At 49.4% G+C, this 19,918-nt stretch overlaps 1 protein-coding gene across 5 annotated transcripts; it reads right to left on the bottom strand.

Moving 5' to 3' along the window:
* Nucleotides 1-2,671: 2,671 nt before the first annotated feature.
* On the bottom strand, nucleotides 2,672-19,859 carry LOC121094962 (inner centromere protein-like). Of its 5 annotated transcripts, XM_040609182.1 has the most exons (20): nucleotides 19,833-19,859; nucleotides 19,475-19,619; nucleotides 19,093-19,206; nucleotides 15,900-16,477; nucleotides 14,704-14,755; nucleotides 14,041-14,074; nucleotides 13,004-13,103; nucleotides 12,192-12,282; nucleotides 10,948-11,083; nucleotides 10,740-10,874; nucleotides 10,161-10,172; nucleotides 9,447-9,556; nucleotides 8,957-9,068; nucleotides 7,582-7,692; nucleotides 7,130-7,260; nucleotides 6,854-6,932; nucleotides 5,829-5,933; nucleotides 5,493-5,603; nucleotides 3,748-3,904; nucleotides 2,674-3,210 (listed from the first exon to the last, which is right to left on the bottom strand). In XM_040609182.1, exons 2-20 carry the CDS (start codon nucleotides 19,609-19,611, stop codon nucleotides 3,005-3,007), a joined length of 2,511 nt encoding a protein of 836 aa, XP_040465116.1. In that variant the 5' UTR covers nucleotides 19,612-19,619; nucleotides 19,833-19,859; the 3' UTR covers nucleotides 2,674-3,004. The 5 variants fall into 5 exon arrangements, with proteins under 5 accessions (XP_040465118.1, XP_040465117.1, XP_040465116.1 ...); XM_040609184.1 differs by lacking the exon at nucleotides 19,833-19,859 and having other exon boundaries at nucleotides 2,672-3,210; nucleotides 10,948-11,074; nucleotides 19,475-19,824; XM_040609183.1 differs by lacking the exon at nucleotides 19,833-19,859 and having other exon boundaries at nucleotides 2,673-3,210; nucleotides 19,093-19,203; nucleotides 19,475-19,824.
* Between the last annotated feature and the right edge of the window lie 59 nt (nucleotides 19,860-19,918).

The raw sequence follows: 19,918 nt of genomic DNA, 5'->3' as shown, positions 1-19,918 counted from the left end.
AAGTGACAGGGTGACAGTGCCAGCTGCTCCCAGGTCCCTCCACCAGCTTCTTGGCCCAGCTCATTTCAGTCTCCAAAATTGCTTCACAGCTTGTGCCGATTCCCCGTCCCAGACTGGAAACACTCTGGCAGTGGCTCTGGCAGGGCCCTGCTGGAAGTTGCTGCTCATCCCACCACCAAGCCTGCGGCTGGACATACTGGCGCGGGGCTGAAACTAAACCTGCCCATTGCCAAAAGCATGATGGTGCCTGATGGCCCCTGCTCCCTCCTGTGCCAGCAAACCTCGATCCTCTGGCAGCCAGCTCCAGACAGCAGCCTGGCCTCCGGCTCCCAGCCCCTGCCAGGGCCCAGAAATCACTGCCTCCTTAGTGAGGTCTAACACGGTAATTTGAAGATTACCATGAGGGACAGAAGCCAGCTGGCAGGGAGCAGCTGCAGCCTGTGCTCAGGGGAGCCTGAAATAGCCCAGGAGAGCCTGGAGAAACCAGCGATGCAAGAGCATCCCGGTCTGCAGAGATTAAGGAAGCCCAGAGGTGCCGTGGCAACCCTGAAAGCACCCGAGAAAACCACTAGTGAGAAAGGTCACAAGAGTGCAAGAAAGCCCAGAGAAACCAGGGGAAAAGACCTCCAGGGAGATCCCAAGAGCTCAAGTGATGCTAGGTGCGCTCCAGAGAGACCAGGAAAGCCCAGGTGAATCCAAGGGAGCCCCAGAGAGCTGAGCCAAGGGAGTGCAGAGCGCCCAGGAAAGTGTGGAGGAACCCAGGAGGGCCAGAGGCCATCCCCTACCCCCCAGATCTGAGAAAGATGAAGTGAGGGTGTTGCCACATAGGCTGAAATCAGCTCTGCGGCATCCTGTGTAAGGGGAGGAGTGGGGTGCAGCCCAGCTAGACGCAGCAGGGAGCAGGAGAGAGGTGGGAGCACAGTGAGGGGACCACCAAAGCCACGGGACCAGCTGGACCCTTCGATTGCTGCTGCCCTGGGGAGAGCACTGGCAGCACACCCAGAACTCAGTGCATTGATGAGGAGGCAGCAAGAGCTCTGCAGGAAGAGCTGTGATCATTTGAGCCCGAGCACATCTCCCCTCCAGCAGGCTCAGCCTCTTTCAGTAAAAACCAAGTCAAATCCATCTTCTACCTCATGAGTTACTCCTTTGGGTAACGCTACTGAGAGGGGTTGAAAGACCTAAGGGACACTGAAACCCTGGAGGGACCCAGGAGACCCCAAAAGACACCGAGATAAGCCCAGAGAGCTCAGGGGGACCCAAGAGAGACCAGCCAGAAGGGAAAGAGTCACTGAGAGCCCCACAAGCATTCAGTGGGACTCGGGGAGCCCAAGGTGAACAGAAACAGAACTACTCCCAGGAGCAGGGATGCAATCCAGCAGCCAAAAGCAGCTTCACACAGCCTTTAGTGGCTGCAGAGCTCTGCTGGCACATGCTGAGCTGCTCCGTGCCTCTGCAAAGCTCATCCCAGCTGCTATCACTGGCTCTGCGGAGTCCAGAGCTCTAGAGACCCACCAAAAGCTCTAACAGCCTGCAAGACACTTCCACCATGACACCTGAAAACTCCTCTATTCCAAACCCTCCAACTCCCCCATAAAGCTCCCCAAAACCACTCTGGCAGAGGTAAGCAGGCCTAGAGTGCTCTGAACAGGCCCACGGCCACATCTCTGCGTTTGCTCTTGGCAGCCTGCAGCCAAAGGGGGAGGCAGATCGCCAGCCCAGTACCAGGGTCTGGGCAGGGCTGCATGGGCTAGGGACCCTCCTCCTCCTCGAGGCAGGTCACAGCTCTGATCACACAGCAAAAGGGAACAGCCCCAGCCTGCAGGAGGGATCCCAGGGCAACACGCCACACCACCCAGGGCAGGGGGGAGTCCCTCCACTGTGCTCACGTTTGTGCTAGACAGCGCAGCCCGAGATGGGACAACTGAAGAAAGAGGAAGGAAAGGTTATTTTGGCAAGTGTGGGACTTGGCTCTGACTCGGGGACTTTCCCTTTTCATCTAAGCATCTTCCTCATTGCTACTGTCAGCAGGGTTTAGCTAGCCAAATCTCTCTTGGAATGCCGCCAGCTACACCAGCTAGCACTCTGGGGCCTGTAAGGGCAGCCAAGACCCAGCACTGGTGCACAGCTGTCCCCACACAGCTCTGTGGGGCCTCGGGACCCTCCACTGCCACCACAGCATGCCACAGCTGTCCCCAGGCAACCACCGGCCTGGGCTTGGGATGCGCTGCAGGAGCCAGGAGATGCCTGCTGCCACAGAGCATGCCCCAGGGTGCATGCAGGCAGGGGAGCACGCAGCAGGCAATGCCAGCACACTCCTACAGAAATCACTGCACTGCTTACCCTTTCCTAGCCACAGCTTCCAAATACATCTCCCTTCTGCCCAAGCAAGGCTGTATGCTAAAGCCTCCTAGAAAAACAGGACCAAAAACTTACCCCGGGCTTCATTTTTCCATTAGAAAAGAACAGCAACAAGATACTTAGACATTGCTTTAGCAGTTCAAGCAGATTTTTCTAACTGCAGGAAAAAGATTCTGGCTCAGACTAACAAGAGGTCACAAGTATTCTTGAAGGAAAAACTACTTGCAGATAGAAGCATTGTTAAATACATAAATATACAAAATGCGTTATGAAAATATTACCTGCTCAGGTTGATTAAAAAATTCAATCTTCCCTACAGCAATTTCACAGCTTCCTTGTGTAAGATTCTGCAAGTGATCTGCAGGAATATGTAATGGTGCAATGTCACATCTTCAAACATCTGCATTTTCACTTGCAGAAACCACAGCCATCGATCTCAAGTCAGCCATCCAGAAGTATCATCCCACCATGGCAGGGAGAGGGCGTGGGGAGAGAGGAGAGAAACACTGATAGCCTTTATTGCAAAGGGATTTTATTAAATATTTTCATTTTTCTAAAAAAAAAGCTTAACACTGTAAATACGCTGCATGCTAAGAAAACAGATACACCATATTATTATAAAAACACGTCTCTCTGCAGTTTCTCAGCTCTTGAAGTTGCAACATGGGCCACAGGTAGATTTGGTCCCAGGTGGGGAATGCCAAACTGCTGAGCTTGTGCGCTTGAAGTATCTGGGTTTGCTCTTGCCAAAAATATCCTCCAGCTTAGGGCTTGGAATTAGACCAAAGAGCTGGTCAACATTCACCGGGTGATAGTATTGGTGTAAAATGGCTTGATTAAGCTGAGACCCTATGGAAACAACCATATTGGGGAAGAGACTCGAGTAAGTTTTCAGCACTCTGCTTAACGTTCCCTTTCCCTGCAGGACAGTGACTCTTCTTCCACACCTGAAAAACTACTACCTGTGCAGCAAGTGTGAATAACAGGTTTACTTGCTCACTGCAAAGCTCTGAACTCCACACCCACCTCCAGGTTGCCAGCAGCGCTTGTTTCAAGCCACTCGGCACACAAGGCACACCCCACACCCACCACACCTTGGTTCCCCTGAGGGAGGCCGGCTGCCTCATTACTAGCAGAGCCTTCACCGCTCTTTTCACACCCTCAGATCCAAACACATGCATGAAGGACTTTGGTTTAACTTCAGCACAAGAGCACTTGCAGGAAAGCAGCTCCAGTCCCCCTCATGCTTGAAGCCAGCAGCTGCCAGCACTGCTGAAGTTTCCTGGACTGCGCTTTGGGGAACCTGAGATCGCACCAAGCGAATCGGGAAAGCTCCAGCTTCCCAGGGAATGAATTCAAGGAAGCCAAACCACACTTGGCACCTACCATCAGCCCAGGCAGGGACAGGCTTTCGAGGTTGATTCTCATCATCTGTGGAATCATCACTGTTCAGATCCATCCCATAGTTATTTTCGTTTACCTTTGGGGATCTGGATGCCTTTGTGCCCTTCAAGGGTCTTAAGTAGGATGGGGAGATAGGTTTCTGAAATCACAGAGATAAGCACCGATCAGAAGAGGAAGCAGACCTTGCAATCGGGCAGGAGAGCAGCCAGGGCAGGCTGACCACCCGACCCATGCAGCCTGACCCTTTGCAGGCACCTCAAACCCCTGACACCAGCAAGATGAGCAGGCTGTGCTCTGGTCCCAGCTCAGAGCCTGCAGCGAGATGCTGCCCAGCTATTTCGGCAGTCCCCTCACACTGAGCACAAGCCACAAGTTAAGAGGTGCGCTCCCAATGCCACAGGCTGGGCAAGGAACTTCACTGTAAAGGGAGTGCAGCCAGAAACGAGAGCCAACGGCTCACTTCCTAGAGCAGATGCACCACATGTTCATTTTCACCCCTAGGTCAAAAAACAGGAGAGAGATGAAAAGGTCACCTGCCCCTGTACGGGAAGCCTTTGATCTACACATTAACTGGAAGATCTATAATATTCCTACCCAACAGATAACTTGGGTTGAGATTTTTAGTAAAATCCAGAAATGCTCAAATCCTCTTTGTCTTTTAACTGAACTTTGCTTAGAAGCCATGGACCGCTGAAAGCCAAGCTGTAGCACAGGACTGTGTGCTGCAGCAGGGACTGCAAACACAGGGCTGAAACAGCCAATTGCCCACCCTGGGCTCCAAGCTGCCAGAAGAGCCTGCCAGTACCCAGCCAGGAAGAAGCCAGGGCTCCGTTTCACACTGAAGCTGCAGGTCAGAAGAGCGCAAGCCAAAGGTCAGCGATACCTCCTGGCTTTGTGGTGAGGAACAGGGATGACTAGAGACAGGATGGCCTTTTGTCATACAGGACAACCTAGAGGTGCTGACCCTCTGGGAAGGCAACCCTAATTCTGCAGGACTATGCGTTAAAGGAATACAGAAATACACACATGTCTGTACAAATACAAAAACTGTCACTGTGCTCAGTGACTTGATAACCCCTTTTAACCCCTTTCCCTCCTGTTTTTTGCATAAAAGCCCTGGAAGAACACACTGTGTATGTCTAAGTACTTGTCTTTTGCACACATGGCTCTACCACTTGAACCCTTTCATGTGTTTCCCGGCAGATCTGGTTTTCATCCTCCAGAGCTCTGACATGAGTCACAGCATGGAGAAGTCAAGGAGTCAGTCAGCCCAGAGACAAGCGGGTTTACTGGCAGAGGCAGTACTCAAATCTGTTCGACTCTGAGCAGCTTTTACCTCCACCCCTCCAGCAGTTACCAGGTTTAAGCAGCTCCAATTCAAACAGTCCCTGGAGACCCAACAGCCAGCCAGAATCAGGGCTGCTGCAGGCTAAGCTGACGCCTCATGGTGCGCTGCCATCCTGTGGCCATTTCCGACATCTTTTCCAAGATGAAGCACTTTTTCCTTCATGTTCCCCGTGCTGAGCTCTCCACCAAGCACCCAAGATAGACATACATCCCCTTCTCTGCACAGAGGCCTGTTAAACACCAACAGCCTGCACTTGACTGTTGCATTTCCTGCACCATCACTGATGGATAACAAATCTGCAGGCTGGCTCCAACCACAGGAGCCAATTAGATACCACAGACTCGTGTTATTTGAGTGCTTGGCTGCAACCGGGACTCACCTTTACAGTTTTTCTCAGCCATGCACCACAGGCAGCAGTTAATTCTTCTGGTTGCTTGATTTTTTTCTCCTCTCCCAGCTGCTGCTGAGGCTTCTGCAGTCGATCTTCCTCCTGTTACAATGCAAAAATTAAGTCATTCTTCATTCATGTTCACCCAAGCAAAACAACCAGACTGTGTCTGGAACTGAGCCATATCTTCTGGGGTCCTTGCAAGAAAACCCTCGGTTTCTCTGTGTCTTCTGCAGAAAAAAAACCCAAACCAAAAACCCAGGACTCAAAGCAGCTCCTGTCTTTGCTCAGAGCCAGATCGACAATGCCTCCAGAGCCCATGCTTACTTTAACTGCTTTGGGCCAGGTATTACAAGCCATGGCAGTGGATTCTGGAGGCTTGGCTCTCTTCTGCGCAGGCAGTGGGTGCAACATTTTTGGCCTCTCTTCCTCCTAAGGGAAAAAAAAAAAAAAAAAAAAAAATCACTGCTTGGGCTCCTTTTCAACCCAAACCACTTTTTCTAGGTGTTTCTTCTCCCATTCTACTCAGTAGGGAAGACCTAACAGGAAGGCAAGAGCTGCAGGCATTTTGGATTATATTCAATATCTCTCTTATCTGGAGGACCTGTGCTGTGGCTCACTCCAGCCCAGCTGCTGGCAGCATATGAAGAATTTAAACCTTCATTAAAAATATATAGCACAAACAGGAGTTTGAATGTCATGGACCTAGTGAGTAAGGGCAGCAAGAGTAAAAACAGAAGGAGGAATTTATCCTTAGAAGTAGCAGCATTTCAGGGTTTGATTTTTTACTAATTAAGGAGGCAGAAGAAAGAGTGACGTTAAAAGTAGAGTGAAAATAAAATGTTGCTGTGATATTTTCAGACAAACAGCCTTGACTTTGACCCAATAACATTCTTCAAGCGCAAATAAAACTACATGAAGCATTGATACCTGAAGTTTGTTATGGGGATCATATCCTCCAAATACAGTGAGTGAATGTAGTATTAAAAAAACCTCTCTTACTAATTTCCATATTCATTTAAGTATCGGTGAATGCCATTCGGAGGTGTTCTTCAAAGTGCAATTTTATGGCTGTCACCCATCTTGTGATGGGGCTGAGAAGGCTCACCTGTTACCAAGAAAACAGTCAACCCCAACTTTATCAACAGAGTTGGCTTATTCTCACACAAACCCCAACTCCTTACAATAATGTTTGGCTTGTCATCCATTTTATCATATTTGTTCCTCTCAATAACATAACAGCAAATGTTAAAACCTTAACCAGTAACACAGCGCTTGGAAGACAAGTCTGTGTATCCTATGCCTTACTAGTTTGCAACAGAAGTTGTTCCAAGACCACTTCAGCTCCCCACCTTTATGTTTTTTTCTGTAAGCACTGATGACTCCAGCTGTAGTTGGAGGGCCTTCTCTTTCACTTGCTGTTTGTGATCCCTGGGGAAAGAAGTTGTCATTTAGTTAGAGGAAAGCATGTCTGCCCACCCCCTCAGGCATCCTTATAGCCTCTTGCTTCAGCAACTGAAACCTTTGGGACAGCCAGACAGTCCCAATTTCAGCAATACTATTTATATTTACTGCTTCACTGTGCCTGCTGCCAAATCCCCTCCTCCAGGGTAGCAACAAGCTAATACCTCTCCTTCACTTGTTCCACCTGTTGCTGCTCTATAAGATTTTTCAGTTCCAAAACTTTCTCTCCTTTTCCTTTCACTCCATCTTCTCTCCTCTTCTGCAGTGTTTCTTGCTGCCCAAATTTGTCTTCCTCCTGAAGACAGAAGAAAACCCTTGTAACCCTCCAGCTCAGGTGGGTCAAAATGGAGAAAGCAAATGCTTTGAGACAACCTATGCCAGTTATGTCTCATTCTCATTTCCCACAGCGGTCTCCCCCTTCTGTCCACACAGGCCCAAAGTATCCTTGTGTTTAAATCCAACATCAACTGTCTAGACAGAAATCTTGCAGCATGGACACTAAAATCCCTGCAGCAGGAGAGGCAGTAACCCTTCCCTGTCCCACCAGTCAGAACAGTGCACGAGTTTCCTGCTACTCCCTTTTCTACACGCAGGAGGGACTTGGAGTTGAGCTTACCATCCTCAGCCATTTCTGCTTCCGTGCATCAGCTTCCCCACACTTCTTGGACAGCTTTTTCTTGCTCCGCTCCTCTGCCACTTTCTCTTCTCGCACTTGTGAGAGGTGCACCTGAGAAAGACACACATGTCTGCTCCACCGCCCCCGAGGACACACCGCACAGCCTTGCCCAAATGGAGGACAAGGACTGCTTCTGAAGGCTGCGATATCCCAGGTCCTGATGAGACAGAGAACCCAACGCCCAGCAAGTGGCACACATGCATTGGATTTAGTGCCAATCTCCTGCAGCAAGACTACCACTTACCACAGGCCACGCAAAGAGACACCCATTGCTTGGGGTGACAGGGGAGGGGAGCACAGAGACTATTACACAACCCCAAAATACATGTCCCCATCTTGTGATTCTCTGCAGAACAAGGGGTTCTAGCACCTGGTTGCTACTTCTCCTGCAGTGCTGCTGCTGCCTAACTGAACTGCAGAATGAACTGGGGATGCGAGAGCTGACTGAGCCCCAGCAACACAGTTCCATCACTTGAGCTCTGTTGCAGCAAAAGCACTAGTATGTCCACAGCAGCAGACTAGTCAAGACTGGGAGTATTTTTGGCTGCTCAGTCTTTGGGAAAGGCTGAAAAGAGCATGATTCCTTTGTTTTCTGCTAAGGCTGACTCTTTCCAAAGGTTACTTTGGTCCACATTTAGTCCCCAAAATGAGCAACCATCCTTCTCCCAAAGGCTGCTAGGGCACAGCCTCCTCAACCCTGCAGAACCCATGCGATTGCACAAAAGCAGCAACACCATCCACACACAGCAATGAGCAGTCCATCCTAGCATGCTCTTCATCTGCCCGCCCCCAAACAGGGGCCAGACACTGCTTTAAAAAAACATGATACAAATACACACACAGCCAAGTCTACTAGCCATAAGCATCCCTTGCAGGCTTGGTAGCTATTCTTTCCCACCACATCTTTGCAACCCCTTGCAAGTACCACACCTTCACTGTCTGTAATGTTTTGTGTGAACAGCTCGCTCAGTGCGCTGTGAGCTGAGTAAGGCTGTCTCATTGGCAGGGCCTGTTCACAGGACAGTTGAGGGATGCTGACACATTCCTTGAACACAGAACACCATAAACACTGCATGTAAGAACAGGAATGTTTAGCACCACTGCAGAGGTACAGAGAACAAAAGCCTCCTCATGTTAGACAGAGGATTTCAGTGTCTCTGATGCAGACTTACCCACCACCTGATTAGTCACCATCAGCAGCAACCCAGGGCTTGCATGTATCATACCCGCAGCGTGTCTACACCCTCTTGGTCTCACAGCTCACCGAGGTAATGTCACTATACTGCACGGTCCAAAGCTTGGTTAGCCTTCTTACCTTCTCATCATTCTGTAAAATCTTCTGCTCCATTCGCTTTTTCTTCTCCTCTTCCATTTGTTCCACCCGCTCCCGAGCCTGCAGTGCCTTCCTCAGACGCTCTTCTCTCTTCCTGGGCAGCATGTGTGCAAGAGGGGCTTGTTAGCTTTGCCTGCTCTAGCAGAGAGGATGCTGGGGGAATAGGGACTTGCCATGGTACTGGGGAAAACAGTTATTTTGCTTGACTTGCTTTGGCTGAGCTGAGCCTTGGCTCACTTCTGGATGAAGTTTAGATATTATCAGGTGCTTTGCATCAACACAGTTCTTCTTACTGCCATGAGCCATGAACAGAAGGGCTCAGGGTGCTCAGGCTGTACCACTTGCTAAATGCTCCTTCCAAACAGGAGGCACAAAGCGTGGGACAGCAGTGCTGTCTGCCAGGCAGGAAAGGCCTCAAAGGCAATTCTGTGCTGAACCAGGGAAGGAGCAGGGGGTAAGGGACCCAACTCACTGTTTCATTTCTGCCTGCCGCCGCCTCTTTTCCTCCTCCACTTTCTTTTTCCTCTGTTCCTCAGCCTCCTGCTTCTTCCTGAGGCTTTCCAGTCTCTGCCGCTCCCTCTCCTGAAGGGACATGAGTTCAGGCTGTACCAATTGCTGGGGCCTGTTTCTACCCTCAGGCTGCTTGCACACAGGCAGCTAGAGGCTAGGCAGCCTGCTAAACAAAGAAGTCACTGTCAGAGTCATATTCACCCACACACCAGGATGGGAAGTGAACAGTAGGGAGGAAACAGGTTTGGCATCAGTGCTTATTCAACTAATAAGAACAGAAGAGTCAGGTATAGGAAGGAAACACCTCAGTCCTTCAGCTGTAGAGAATATGTTTAGGCAAGGAACAGCACACTCCTGCTGTAGGTGACCACCTGTAGCAGCAAATGCTTCTTGCCCGGGACAGTATTCTACACCAGCAGCTGGGAGGATGGGGAAGAAGGAGCACAGTGCAAGCGGCCTCGCTTAGAGGCCAAAAGGTTTCTTAGCAGCTCCCAGCCCCAGCAGAACACACCTGAAAAAAGATCCTGCCACCTCACCACTGGTGTGGCCAGTTGACTTATTTGGACAGGGAGCTGCATGGATGCCAGTGTGAGGGGAAAGCTGTCAGTGCCCGTGAGGCAAGAAGCACAGCTGTTACAATCTTCCAGCCCCCACAGTTAAGGGTGTCATTACTTACGACAAAGTCTCCCTGTAGAGAAGAGACAAAAAAAATAGATCAAGGCTTTGGAAGCAACACTAGAACTCCCCTTCACAGCATGCACACCCCATTCTTAGCTGCAGCTCCTCACCAGTATGTGGTAGAGAAACCATTGCCTGACCCCACACTGTCTGTCCTTCAGCCCCACAGCAGCCAGTTATGCAAGACACAAGGGCAGATTCCCACTGCAAAGAAAAATCTTCCCACTCTCCTATGGTTCAACAGTCCCAGAATATAAAAATGTTGCTGCTGACTACAATTAGAGCAGCTGAGATTTCTCTGCTCATGAGGAAGGTTTGAGGATGGGTGCTAAAGACTCCTGGCCAACAACAGTGTGTGTGGACAAACTATGTAAGGCAACACTGACCAGTTTTCCTTCACCGGTGAGGATGAAGTAGAACTGTGAGGCCAGTTTGCTACGAGGACCTGCACTAATCCACAGTATCAGACAGAACTAGGAATATGCTTATGCTTTTCTAAGCAAACAGTCCCTCCTGACACTCCTCCAACCTTGACCCCTCCTCCAGCCCTGCGAGGGAATGTGGGACTCTGACACACCTTAAGATCAAGCCGGGTGGGAGTATTGCGTTTGATGAAGTTCTTTATGACACCCCCACGTCCTGTGGGCCCTGGGCTCACAAGCAGCTGGTTTCGCTGCACAGCCTGCAGGAAGTTTTTCAATGGTCTAACCATCTAAGAGGAAAAGATGTCGGGAAGTCAGTACCTGCCAGGGAAAGGGAGGCAAAGGACCCTGGCACCCACTCACCTTGCTAGCTGGAGAGGAAGAAGTTTGGTCTGCTGAATTCTGCTTGTCACCCGAAGGAGGAAGGGTATGACCCCCTGGCTGCTGCCCATTCTGTGTAACATCCACTGCTCGTTTACAGCTTCTTGTCCTGATGGCACTAGCAAGAGGCACGTTAGGTGACCACTGTGCTCCCTGATCTTTCCAAAAGTATTTACTTGCTATCACACTCTCCCCTCTGCCAACTCACCGCTGCTAGAGGACATGGGCCTCCTACCAACTCAGTGAGCCCCATGGCCCACGCACCATCCCATTGTGAAGGAGGGCAGAAAAGGCACGCAACAGCTCGGTAGGGGAACACCCAGGCTCCAGAGCAGTAATGTACAACATCACGCTCACTCTCATGCTCCACCCAGAGCCTCAGCAGGCGAGAGGTCTTTGGTCTATCAGGTATTAGCAGCACAAGATAGACATAACCCTGGTGTTTGCAACTAGCCAGCCCAGTTCAACTCACTGCCAGGGTTTCATGTGCCTTATAAATAACTTTGGATGCTCACAGGTTTACCTGTGTCAGAAATTGCTTCACTTGCTTCCCCTAATTCCAGGGAAAACCAGGGAGAACATCTTCACTGCACAGTTGGGGCCCAATCCAGTAGCAGCCCTGAGGAAGGCTGCATATTCTGACCCATCACACAGTGCTAGGCATCCGCATGAGAACAGAGGTTACCATTGCCTCCCTTCCCATCCACTACCCACAGCAAATTCACCCCAGCAAAACCAGGGCAGGAGACTGAAGGCAAAGCAAAAATCAGCTGAAGTCTCATGTGAGACACCAGTAATACAAGGAGTGAAGGAGTCAGTCAGGTATTCCAGACATTTGCACAAGATAAAAATAAACAGGTCAGTCACCTATTCGTGTTGCCTTCTGAAATTACTCCCAGACCACCCCTTTATGAACCACTCAGAGTCACATCTATGCTGTAAATTAACTGTGCTATCTTAAGCACTTTTGCTGGTTTGTGCATCAACTCATGTGCCTGCTCCCCAAGCGAGACCTAGGTCCCAGACCCAAACAAGGCTCAAGAAGTCACAAGTAACTTCCACAAGACAAGACCTGGCCAAAGAAAATTTCAAAACTACATCGGAAGTGGGGGGGGAAAAGTAGGGAAACAAACACTCAAGGCTTTTTAAAACAAATTACTTAAAAAGCCAGGCCTGAGTCCTTCCAGACCACTGGCTCATTCCTCCTCCTTGCAAATGTCTCATACCAGATGCGGGAGGGATTCTCCTGGGACTTGGCACAGTGGGGCTGTTCCTGGTTCTTGTTCTGGGGTTCACTGTTTGGATTTACACAGCTTCCTGTGAAGAAAGCTGTAGTTAGCACCACGCACAAGGCATCCTGAAGTGCTCTGGTTCTTGTCTCCAACTCTCATGTGCTCAGAGTCCCATGCCATGTAACCAAACCGAGAAACCAGCAGCCTGAATGGCTACCTGGAACATCAGTGCTGCATACATACACTGTGAAGCATGCTGTAGTACACATGCTGTACAAACCCTTTTGAACATGCACAACGTGTCTCAGCAAAAGGCCTCCAGCTACTCTTCCCTCCACTGCAGCTACAGCTGCTTATCAGATCCTATAGTTCCCACAGGGGATAAATAAAAAGCCTGAATCTCTCCCTCACCTTGCTTTGAGGCACAGTAAACAAACGGGACCTATAAATCCTCACATAATATAAACCCAGAGGAAATGGATGTCAAGGTGCTTTAACAGAACATTACCCTATGTGGAAGATTCCACATCTAAGAGCAATCTCCTTTCCAAGTGTTCTCACTTACTCGTGCAGACTGAAGTTGGGCAGGACAGCATTTGTCTCAAGGCTTGGACACATTTACAAGATGTCCTTACTTATCTAATTGCACGTTTCACCTCTTCAGGAGATCAAAAGTTTACCTTAACTGGTCAGAGGTGGTTTTGTTTCAACATGAGTCCCAGATTTTCTACAAGCCCTCATGTTGACTCCCTAGTCTGTGTCTCTTTGGGGCTTCATGCAAGAAAAGCAAGAAAGCTCAAAGTTACCTTCGTTGTTCCCTGCCTGCTGCTCAGGAGGAGGTAAGTGCTGTGCAGAAGGGCTGGCAGCTTGTATACTTTCACATGAAATGAGGATGACTTCAGGAATCTGCAAGAAAAGGAAACAAGCATTCTCTTAGCACGGTTGCTCCAAAGAACAAGGCTACCACAGACCTGCTGCCCTGAAAAAGCCAGTCACTTCCAACTGCAATCCCGCTGCTAGGCTAGGGCCCACTTCTGAGCTACAGCATGCATGCTGACTGGCTCGTTTCAGCAACAGGGGGTCTGCTCACGAAACACCAGCCACTGCAGGAAGGACAGGTGCCCAGCATTTCTTAACCAGAGCAGGTGCCTTACTGAACCTGGACTCCAAAGTCAAAGCACCTTGAGCATGACAGGCAGCTGTTACATACCTTGAAGACCCCAATTTTCAAACTACAGATATTCCAGCAGTGAAAGACAAGTCCCTGTGAAATGTTTCAGGTTACAACATCATTAGGCACTTTAAGTACCTTTACGGTATATTCACAGGATGTTTTTGCCAGCTCAAAGGAGGGGATGGGTTTCTTTGTCCTGCTACCACTGCAGGCTTACACTAGCTTGCTGCATACATGGCCTCAGTGGCCAGGGAAAGCACATTAACTTGAACTACCCTCCTGATTTTTGTAGCTCAAACCAGCCGTGCAACAGGGACAGGCTAAGAATACACACAGTCTATTACTATGCCCAGCTGACAGGCAAAAGCTTGCTGACTCCTGGGAACCTGGCCAAGCACCTCTGAAAGCTCCATCTTGAAAAGGCCTTATCAAGGCACAAAATGTCTCTGCCCACCAGAAGCCAGAGTGCCAGCCGGCTTATCTAGCTGCCTAAGCATTAGAAGGGCAGCACTGTCCAACTCAGCAGTGCCTTCGCTGGGCGTGAAGGGACATGACAGAGCGATCCCTGGCCACATCCCCTGCTTCCAGTGACAATGCTCAGCAAAAGGTATCAACTCAGGCGAGAAGATGTCTAGACAGATAGTTTGTAGGTTGCTCCTTAAAACTTACCTTTTCACTTGGGGGATTCAGTTCCAGCCCAGGTCTGTAAAGGAAGAGCAATTTTAATTATTTCAGCTCTGAAGGGTGAGTTACAGGTGATAAAAGTACGATGCAGCCAGCATGTGTAACCCCAAGGAAAGCACATCCACACAAGCCTGTTTCAGCCAGGCCACACAGAGGTGGAGAGGTAAATTCTTCTGACAGACCGTACCACTGCATTACTGAACATCCTGAAAAGCCTTGTTCCCTTCCACAGAACTTCCATGTAGCAGGTAAAAAGAAAACTTGGTGAGCCTTCAGTGAAGTCGTACCTGCCCACCTTTCAAGCCAGACCACAGCTGACTGACCTCCAGCACCACCAGGCACTCGAGGCTGGTTACAGCCAGGAATCCCAGAACATTATTCACATGATGCCAGCCAACACCAGGGAGAGCAACTGCTGGCAGCCTCACCCTAATGCAGTGCTTAACCTCACCGTGCTCTGAACAGACTTTTGAAAAGGGCTGTGCCTAAACAGCAAGCTTTGAGATACCAACCAGACCCAGGTGACAACATCACCTCAACAGTCCATTACAAAACCAGCCCTACATATTTAATATAAAAGGAACACATATAGCTTCCTTGCAGGGTTTTCTGTGGTTTCTTTCTGCCTGCTTTATGTGGTAGCCTCACCTCATGCTGCTAGTCCCATCATCTTCCACAAAAACTTCCAAGGAGCTTTGACCTGGAGGAGAAAAACATAAACTAGTTTGGGGATTTCATTCTGATGCTTCCCAACAGCAGCAGTGCATGCGTGGTAGAGCTCGGGTCTCTGTACAGGCTTTCCTCCCAGGGAACACGCTGATTGCTCATCTCAGCTTTCCACACCAGAACTACCACCTCCTTCAAGTGTCACTGACAAACTGGTGTAGGCTGGGAAGGCAGAGAACTGAAGCAGCAGCTCTTCTGCCTGCAGACTGCTCCAGCCGCACAAACATGCTCTTGCTGTGTCAGAGACAGCATTTCCCAGTCAATTGACTTCAGCTCCTGCCTCCTTACACAGTTTTATGCAGAGATTTGGTGGATTTAGGCTGATTTCATTCCCCCCCTAACACCACTTAGCTGAAAGTGTTATAATGAATGCCTAGATACAGCATGACTCAAAGCTGACAAAACCAAATACCAAAGGCCTCAGTGCTTTATTAGAAGCCAATCTGTCTTCAGAAGCTATGATTTTAGAAAGTCCAAAAACCAAAACCTTCCCAGGAATAGTGGGAATAGAGGATTCAGGAGTTTAGTGCTACCAGGAATAGCCTGGATTTTGGAACTGTTTCCTCTGATGACTATGCTATTTGGTTCTCTATCTTCACCCAAAAAGCATTTAAGTTCCTCTGCCAATTTCAGCCAAATTTCAGGGGTGGAGACATTCAGCTCCTATACATTTTTCAGAGAGCTGGCAGAAGACACACAAATTAAAGCTCCTCCCCAGGGAACGAAATAGTGTCTTCTGTTGGGCCAAACCACACATGTGGCTAGAACCAGCCAGACCACATTCCCCTTTTGCTGGGGTTTTTTTTTCGTTTGTTTGGGTTTTTTTCCCCTCCCACAACCTAAGTAACCCAACCTCCAAACCCTTCGCCTATACTCCAGCAGGCACTTCCTTCACCTGCTGCAGAAAAACACAGCCCGAGACTTGGTCTGACAGCAGATGAGAACCTGAAGACTGCACCCCAAATCAGTGGAAGCCACAAGGTCTACAAATGAGGAGGCTAAGAGGAGCCAAAGACAGTCAATATGGATGAGCAGCTCCACAGCTGCTTACTCCATGCACCAAAGCACAGAAGCTGACTGAGCCAAAGAAATGCATTTGACAACTGAAAGAAACTTACAGCTCACTCTGCTGGAGGCAGAGGACGATTCCCGCGCTGCTGCCTTCTTTGAAATGGCCCTGCTGATAGACCGACGGATCATGCTCTCTCTTTTGCTGGCCAGTGAATATTTTTCTGCCAAGGAGGCCCTATGGCTCTTGTGGGGGCCGCACACAAGGCTTCGGCGTGCAGAACAGCGGCGTGTTTTGGACATCACTGTAGTTATTCTGCTGTCGGAGTCCTGGAAAAGCACCTTTTCGAGGCCTTGAGGAGATCCATCTCCTTCTTGAGGCATGGCAGGATCTCCATTTCTAGCAGCCTTGGGAGTGGAGGTACTTGCACTTCTTTCAGGGGCTCCCTTCCCTGCTACCGTGTCAGCAGGGATGACAGAACACAGACTGTGCAGCTCAGTGTCTGCATCCCCCTTGGGCAACTGCTGGCTTGTAACAGCCTCACTCGCCTGGGACGTCACTGCACAGCCAGGCATGGGCACCTCTTCCCCCTGACAGTCAGGGTTCTGGGGTTGGTATTTGCTGCAGCGCCTTTGGGAACTTGGCTTGGAAGATGCTGGCTTGATGCTGCTTCTCCTTCTGGACAGCCTTAAATAAAAATAATCTGAAATGAAGCAATGAAGAAGTCTCCCACTCCCAAATGATTTTTAGAGGGGGAAAAAAAAAAACAGCAGACAAGTTTGGAAGTGAACCTGTAGGCTTCCTCCCTCCACCATTCCCCTTGGCAACCCATCCTTTAGCACTGGTGAAATGCAGGAGCTGAACCTTGAGAGCTCACAGATGTGCTCTGTCAGAGTTAGTTGGCTAGAAACGGGAGTTTATTACTCTGCTACCCGCAACATGTTTTGTGCTGAACGTTACTCTCTATACCATAGGCAGGAATGCAGGACACATACGCTCACTGCAACCATCCCAGCTATCAGCCTGGCACTGATTCACAAATAAAAGTTGTATTGCATGGACACAAACAGCAGCAGCTGAGGTACTGGGACACTGGTTGCTCTTTGCGGATAGTAACCCACAGCCCTGGGCAGAGCTGGCACCAGGGGCCAGTAAAGTCACACTGGTACAACCAACTTGACTCTGCCTTCAGCACAGTATAGGCATCCACACAGGGAGGGATTTTGGATCAAAGATATTGCAGTCTCCCACAATCAAGTCAGTGTGGAAGTCTCCCCTGTAGAGATCTACAAGATCCCAACTAGAAGCAGAAGGCTCTCTGGCAGGCTGCTCAGAATAAAGCACATCACAAACACTAGGAAAGCAGGGACCCAAGTGCTAAGAAAATTGCTCTAAACAGTTTTTGAACATGGCTGGGAAACAGCAATGCTGCCACACATGTAGGACCTGAGTGTTATCCTGAGGAAGGCAGCAAAAAAGATACCTATACAGTTAGGAGTAATTATTTCTTTGAACGACTTAAGAGAAAAATCATCAGGCACAGTAACTGCCTCTAGCTCTATTACTTCAGTTAAACTGACCAACTACCCAGAGGCTTGGGGAACTCTGGCAGTGAATCTTTTGTGCTGCATTAGGTAACTGCCAATGCTTCATCAGCAAGTCAAGGAGATCAGGTAGACAAATCCAAAACTCAAGGACTTTGCTTGCCCAGAGAAAGGTAGCTTCTGATGCCAAAGTGATCCAGAGGTAGCCAGGTAAAGGGCAGAGATTGGAGACAAGGACAAAATGGAGAGCTAATGTGGAAGCACATGAGAGCTAGAAAAGACAGCTATGAAAACCCGCTGCGGTGTAAGAACAAAGTTTTACAGCGCCTGGTGCACAACCACCAGTAAGCAGTGACTTGTCCTACTGCCAGTATTCAAGTTGATACCCTCTGCCCTCCTGTCAACCTTGTTCTCTTTAATTTCTCACTCTGACTTCTAGCAAGAAGAGGGACTTTTTGCTAGAATTAGCAAAAAAGACCAAGCAGGAAATGTGTAACTAACAATACACTAAGAAATCAGTTTTAAAATACATACAGAGAAAAACAACAATGGCCCGACCTTGCAGGATGGAGCACAACATGCTGAATCACAGCATGAACTTCCCGTTGACAAATGACCACCCACCCAGGCATTTTGTCGCATCAGCATCTTTTCCAAAACCAAGTTTAAATGAGGAAAAATACACGCAAGACTTATCTTCTTCAGGGAAGCAATCCAGCTGCTACCTGAAAACAGTATGTCTTAAGAGCTCTCCTTGTTTAGATCTGCAACATTTTCTTCTCCTGCTCTCCTTCACCACACACATGCATAAGCTTCCCACGCTTCCTTACTATTCTTGCTGTTCTCTTCATCCTCCATGTCTGGTTTCTGACAGTCTTTTAGTTCTAACTCTTCCTGTCCAACTTCTGTGGGGTTTTTCATTACGGTTATCAAAACTAAAGTGCCTTAATACATAGTTTACTACCACATACCCAGTGATGAGGTTTGGGTCACGCTACAGAAACTGTCAGCATGCCAGCCCTCAGCTCACCACAAATGCTTCTCCGAAGGGAAGGTTACTTTAACTGTCTTGCTGTTGACAACAGGATGAGAGCAGATACACAGTCAGCTACTATGAAGCACTGGCATTAAGAAAGTTAATTAGCATCACAGCCATCCCTGACTACATATGCAATTTAATCGTGCTCTACACCATCCTGCCTTGGCATGTTTTGCAGGCAACTGTTGTCTACTCACAACTAGTTTTAAAAACCACAAGTGCAGTTGGTTCTAAGCAAATTGCTTGGAATTTTCACTTCAATTTCTCCACTAATCCCTTTGAGCCTTTCTGCCTGTTGGTTGAAACAGTGACCATGAACATGCATCACTTGCAGTAAATTCCACTCTCAGGTTCTCTTGGGCACCAGCACAAAGGTTTAGGGAGTAATCACCAGTAGCAACCTCAAGCCAAAAATTGTGCTGAAAAAAACCAAATCAAAATCCAAACAGACAAGAAAACAGAATATATAGTACTCTTTGTTTCTGATCGGAAAAAAACCCAAACCAAACATACATGGAAGCAAAGGAAACCAGCCAACTCTATCCCAAAATTTCACAAGAATCAACATGCTGATTAATCTTGACATGCCCTTTTAAATGTATTTGCTAACTCAGGGAATAAAGTAACTATTTTATGTTCCTGTGTATGTGGAAAAAATTACTATTTTGTTTCCCTCTTAAAGGACACGCAACAGAGCCAGAACAAACCGACTCACCTACCTCCTCCTGTTTGGCTCCTTATTTTCATCTTTCAGGCAGGAAGACTGCCTTTTCTTGAGACGCCTCCTCTGTGATGGTGTTTTAGGCATTAATACAGGTTCAGCCCCAAAGCTGCTGTTAGGCAGACAAACACATAAGACAGATTGCTGTACCCCACTGCCCAAAACACTACTACCCACAAAACCGGGGATGAGTGCTAGGTAGGAAACATGGGAGTGAGATGTACCAGCCACCTGGCACCAAGGCCAAAACCGAGCTGCTGAACCCACAGCTACTCAGCTGTGAAACTCCAGACGTGCCCTTCGCTTACAGGGGCTGGAAGTGCTTTGAGGCCAGCCAGCTCCCCGGGGAACGGAGAGGTCCCCTCGGGGGCAGCCCCTACCTCTCCAGCATCCTCACGCCCTGCTCCTCCGCCTCCCGCAGCCAGGCCAAGTGCCTGTGCTCAGCATCGTGGAGGAACCGGGAAAGCCTCTGCCTGCACACCTCCAGCAACTGCGTAGGGCCGTCAGCCTCTGCCATGGCCCTGTCTGAAACACGGGAGGAGAGAGGAAGGTTCGTAGGCACTCGGGAAGAGCCCGCCGGCAGGCAGCTACAGCCAGCCTGCTCCCCGCCTCGGAATGGACCCCGAGGACAGGCCAGAGCTTAGGCCCTAAAGGCTCCCCGAGCCCCGCTAGCTGCCCCCTACACGAGGCAGAGCCGGCCCACGAGGCCTAGGCATGCTCCGCCGCCCCCTCACGCACCCAGCCGCCTAGAGACCGCACCGCACCCTTACGGGCACGGCTTGCCTCCGCCCCAGGATCACCCCGGCCTCCACCAATCACAGAGC

The sequence above is a fragment of the Falco naumanni genome, chromosome 10, assembly GCF_017639655.2.
Source record: "Falco naumanni isolate bFalNau1 chromosome 10, bFalNau1.pat, whole genome shotgun sequence".
Lineage (NCBI taxonomy): Eukaryota > Metazoa > Chordata > Aves > Falconiformes > Falconidae > Falco > Falco naumanni.
The sequence above is the reverse complement of the archived record's forward strand: the minus strand, read 5'-3'. Positions and strand labels throughout refer to the sequence as shown.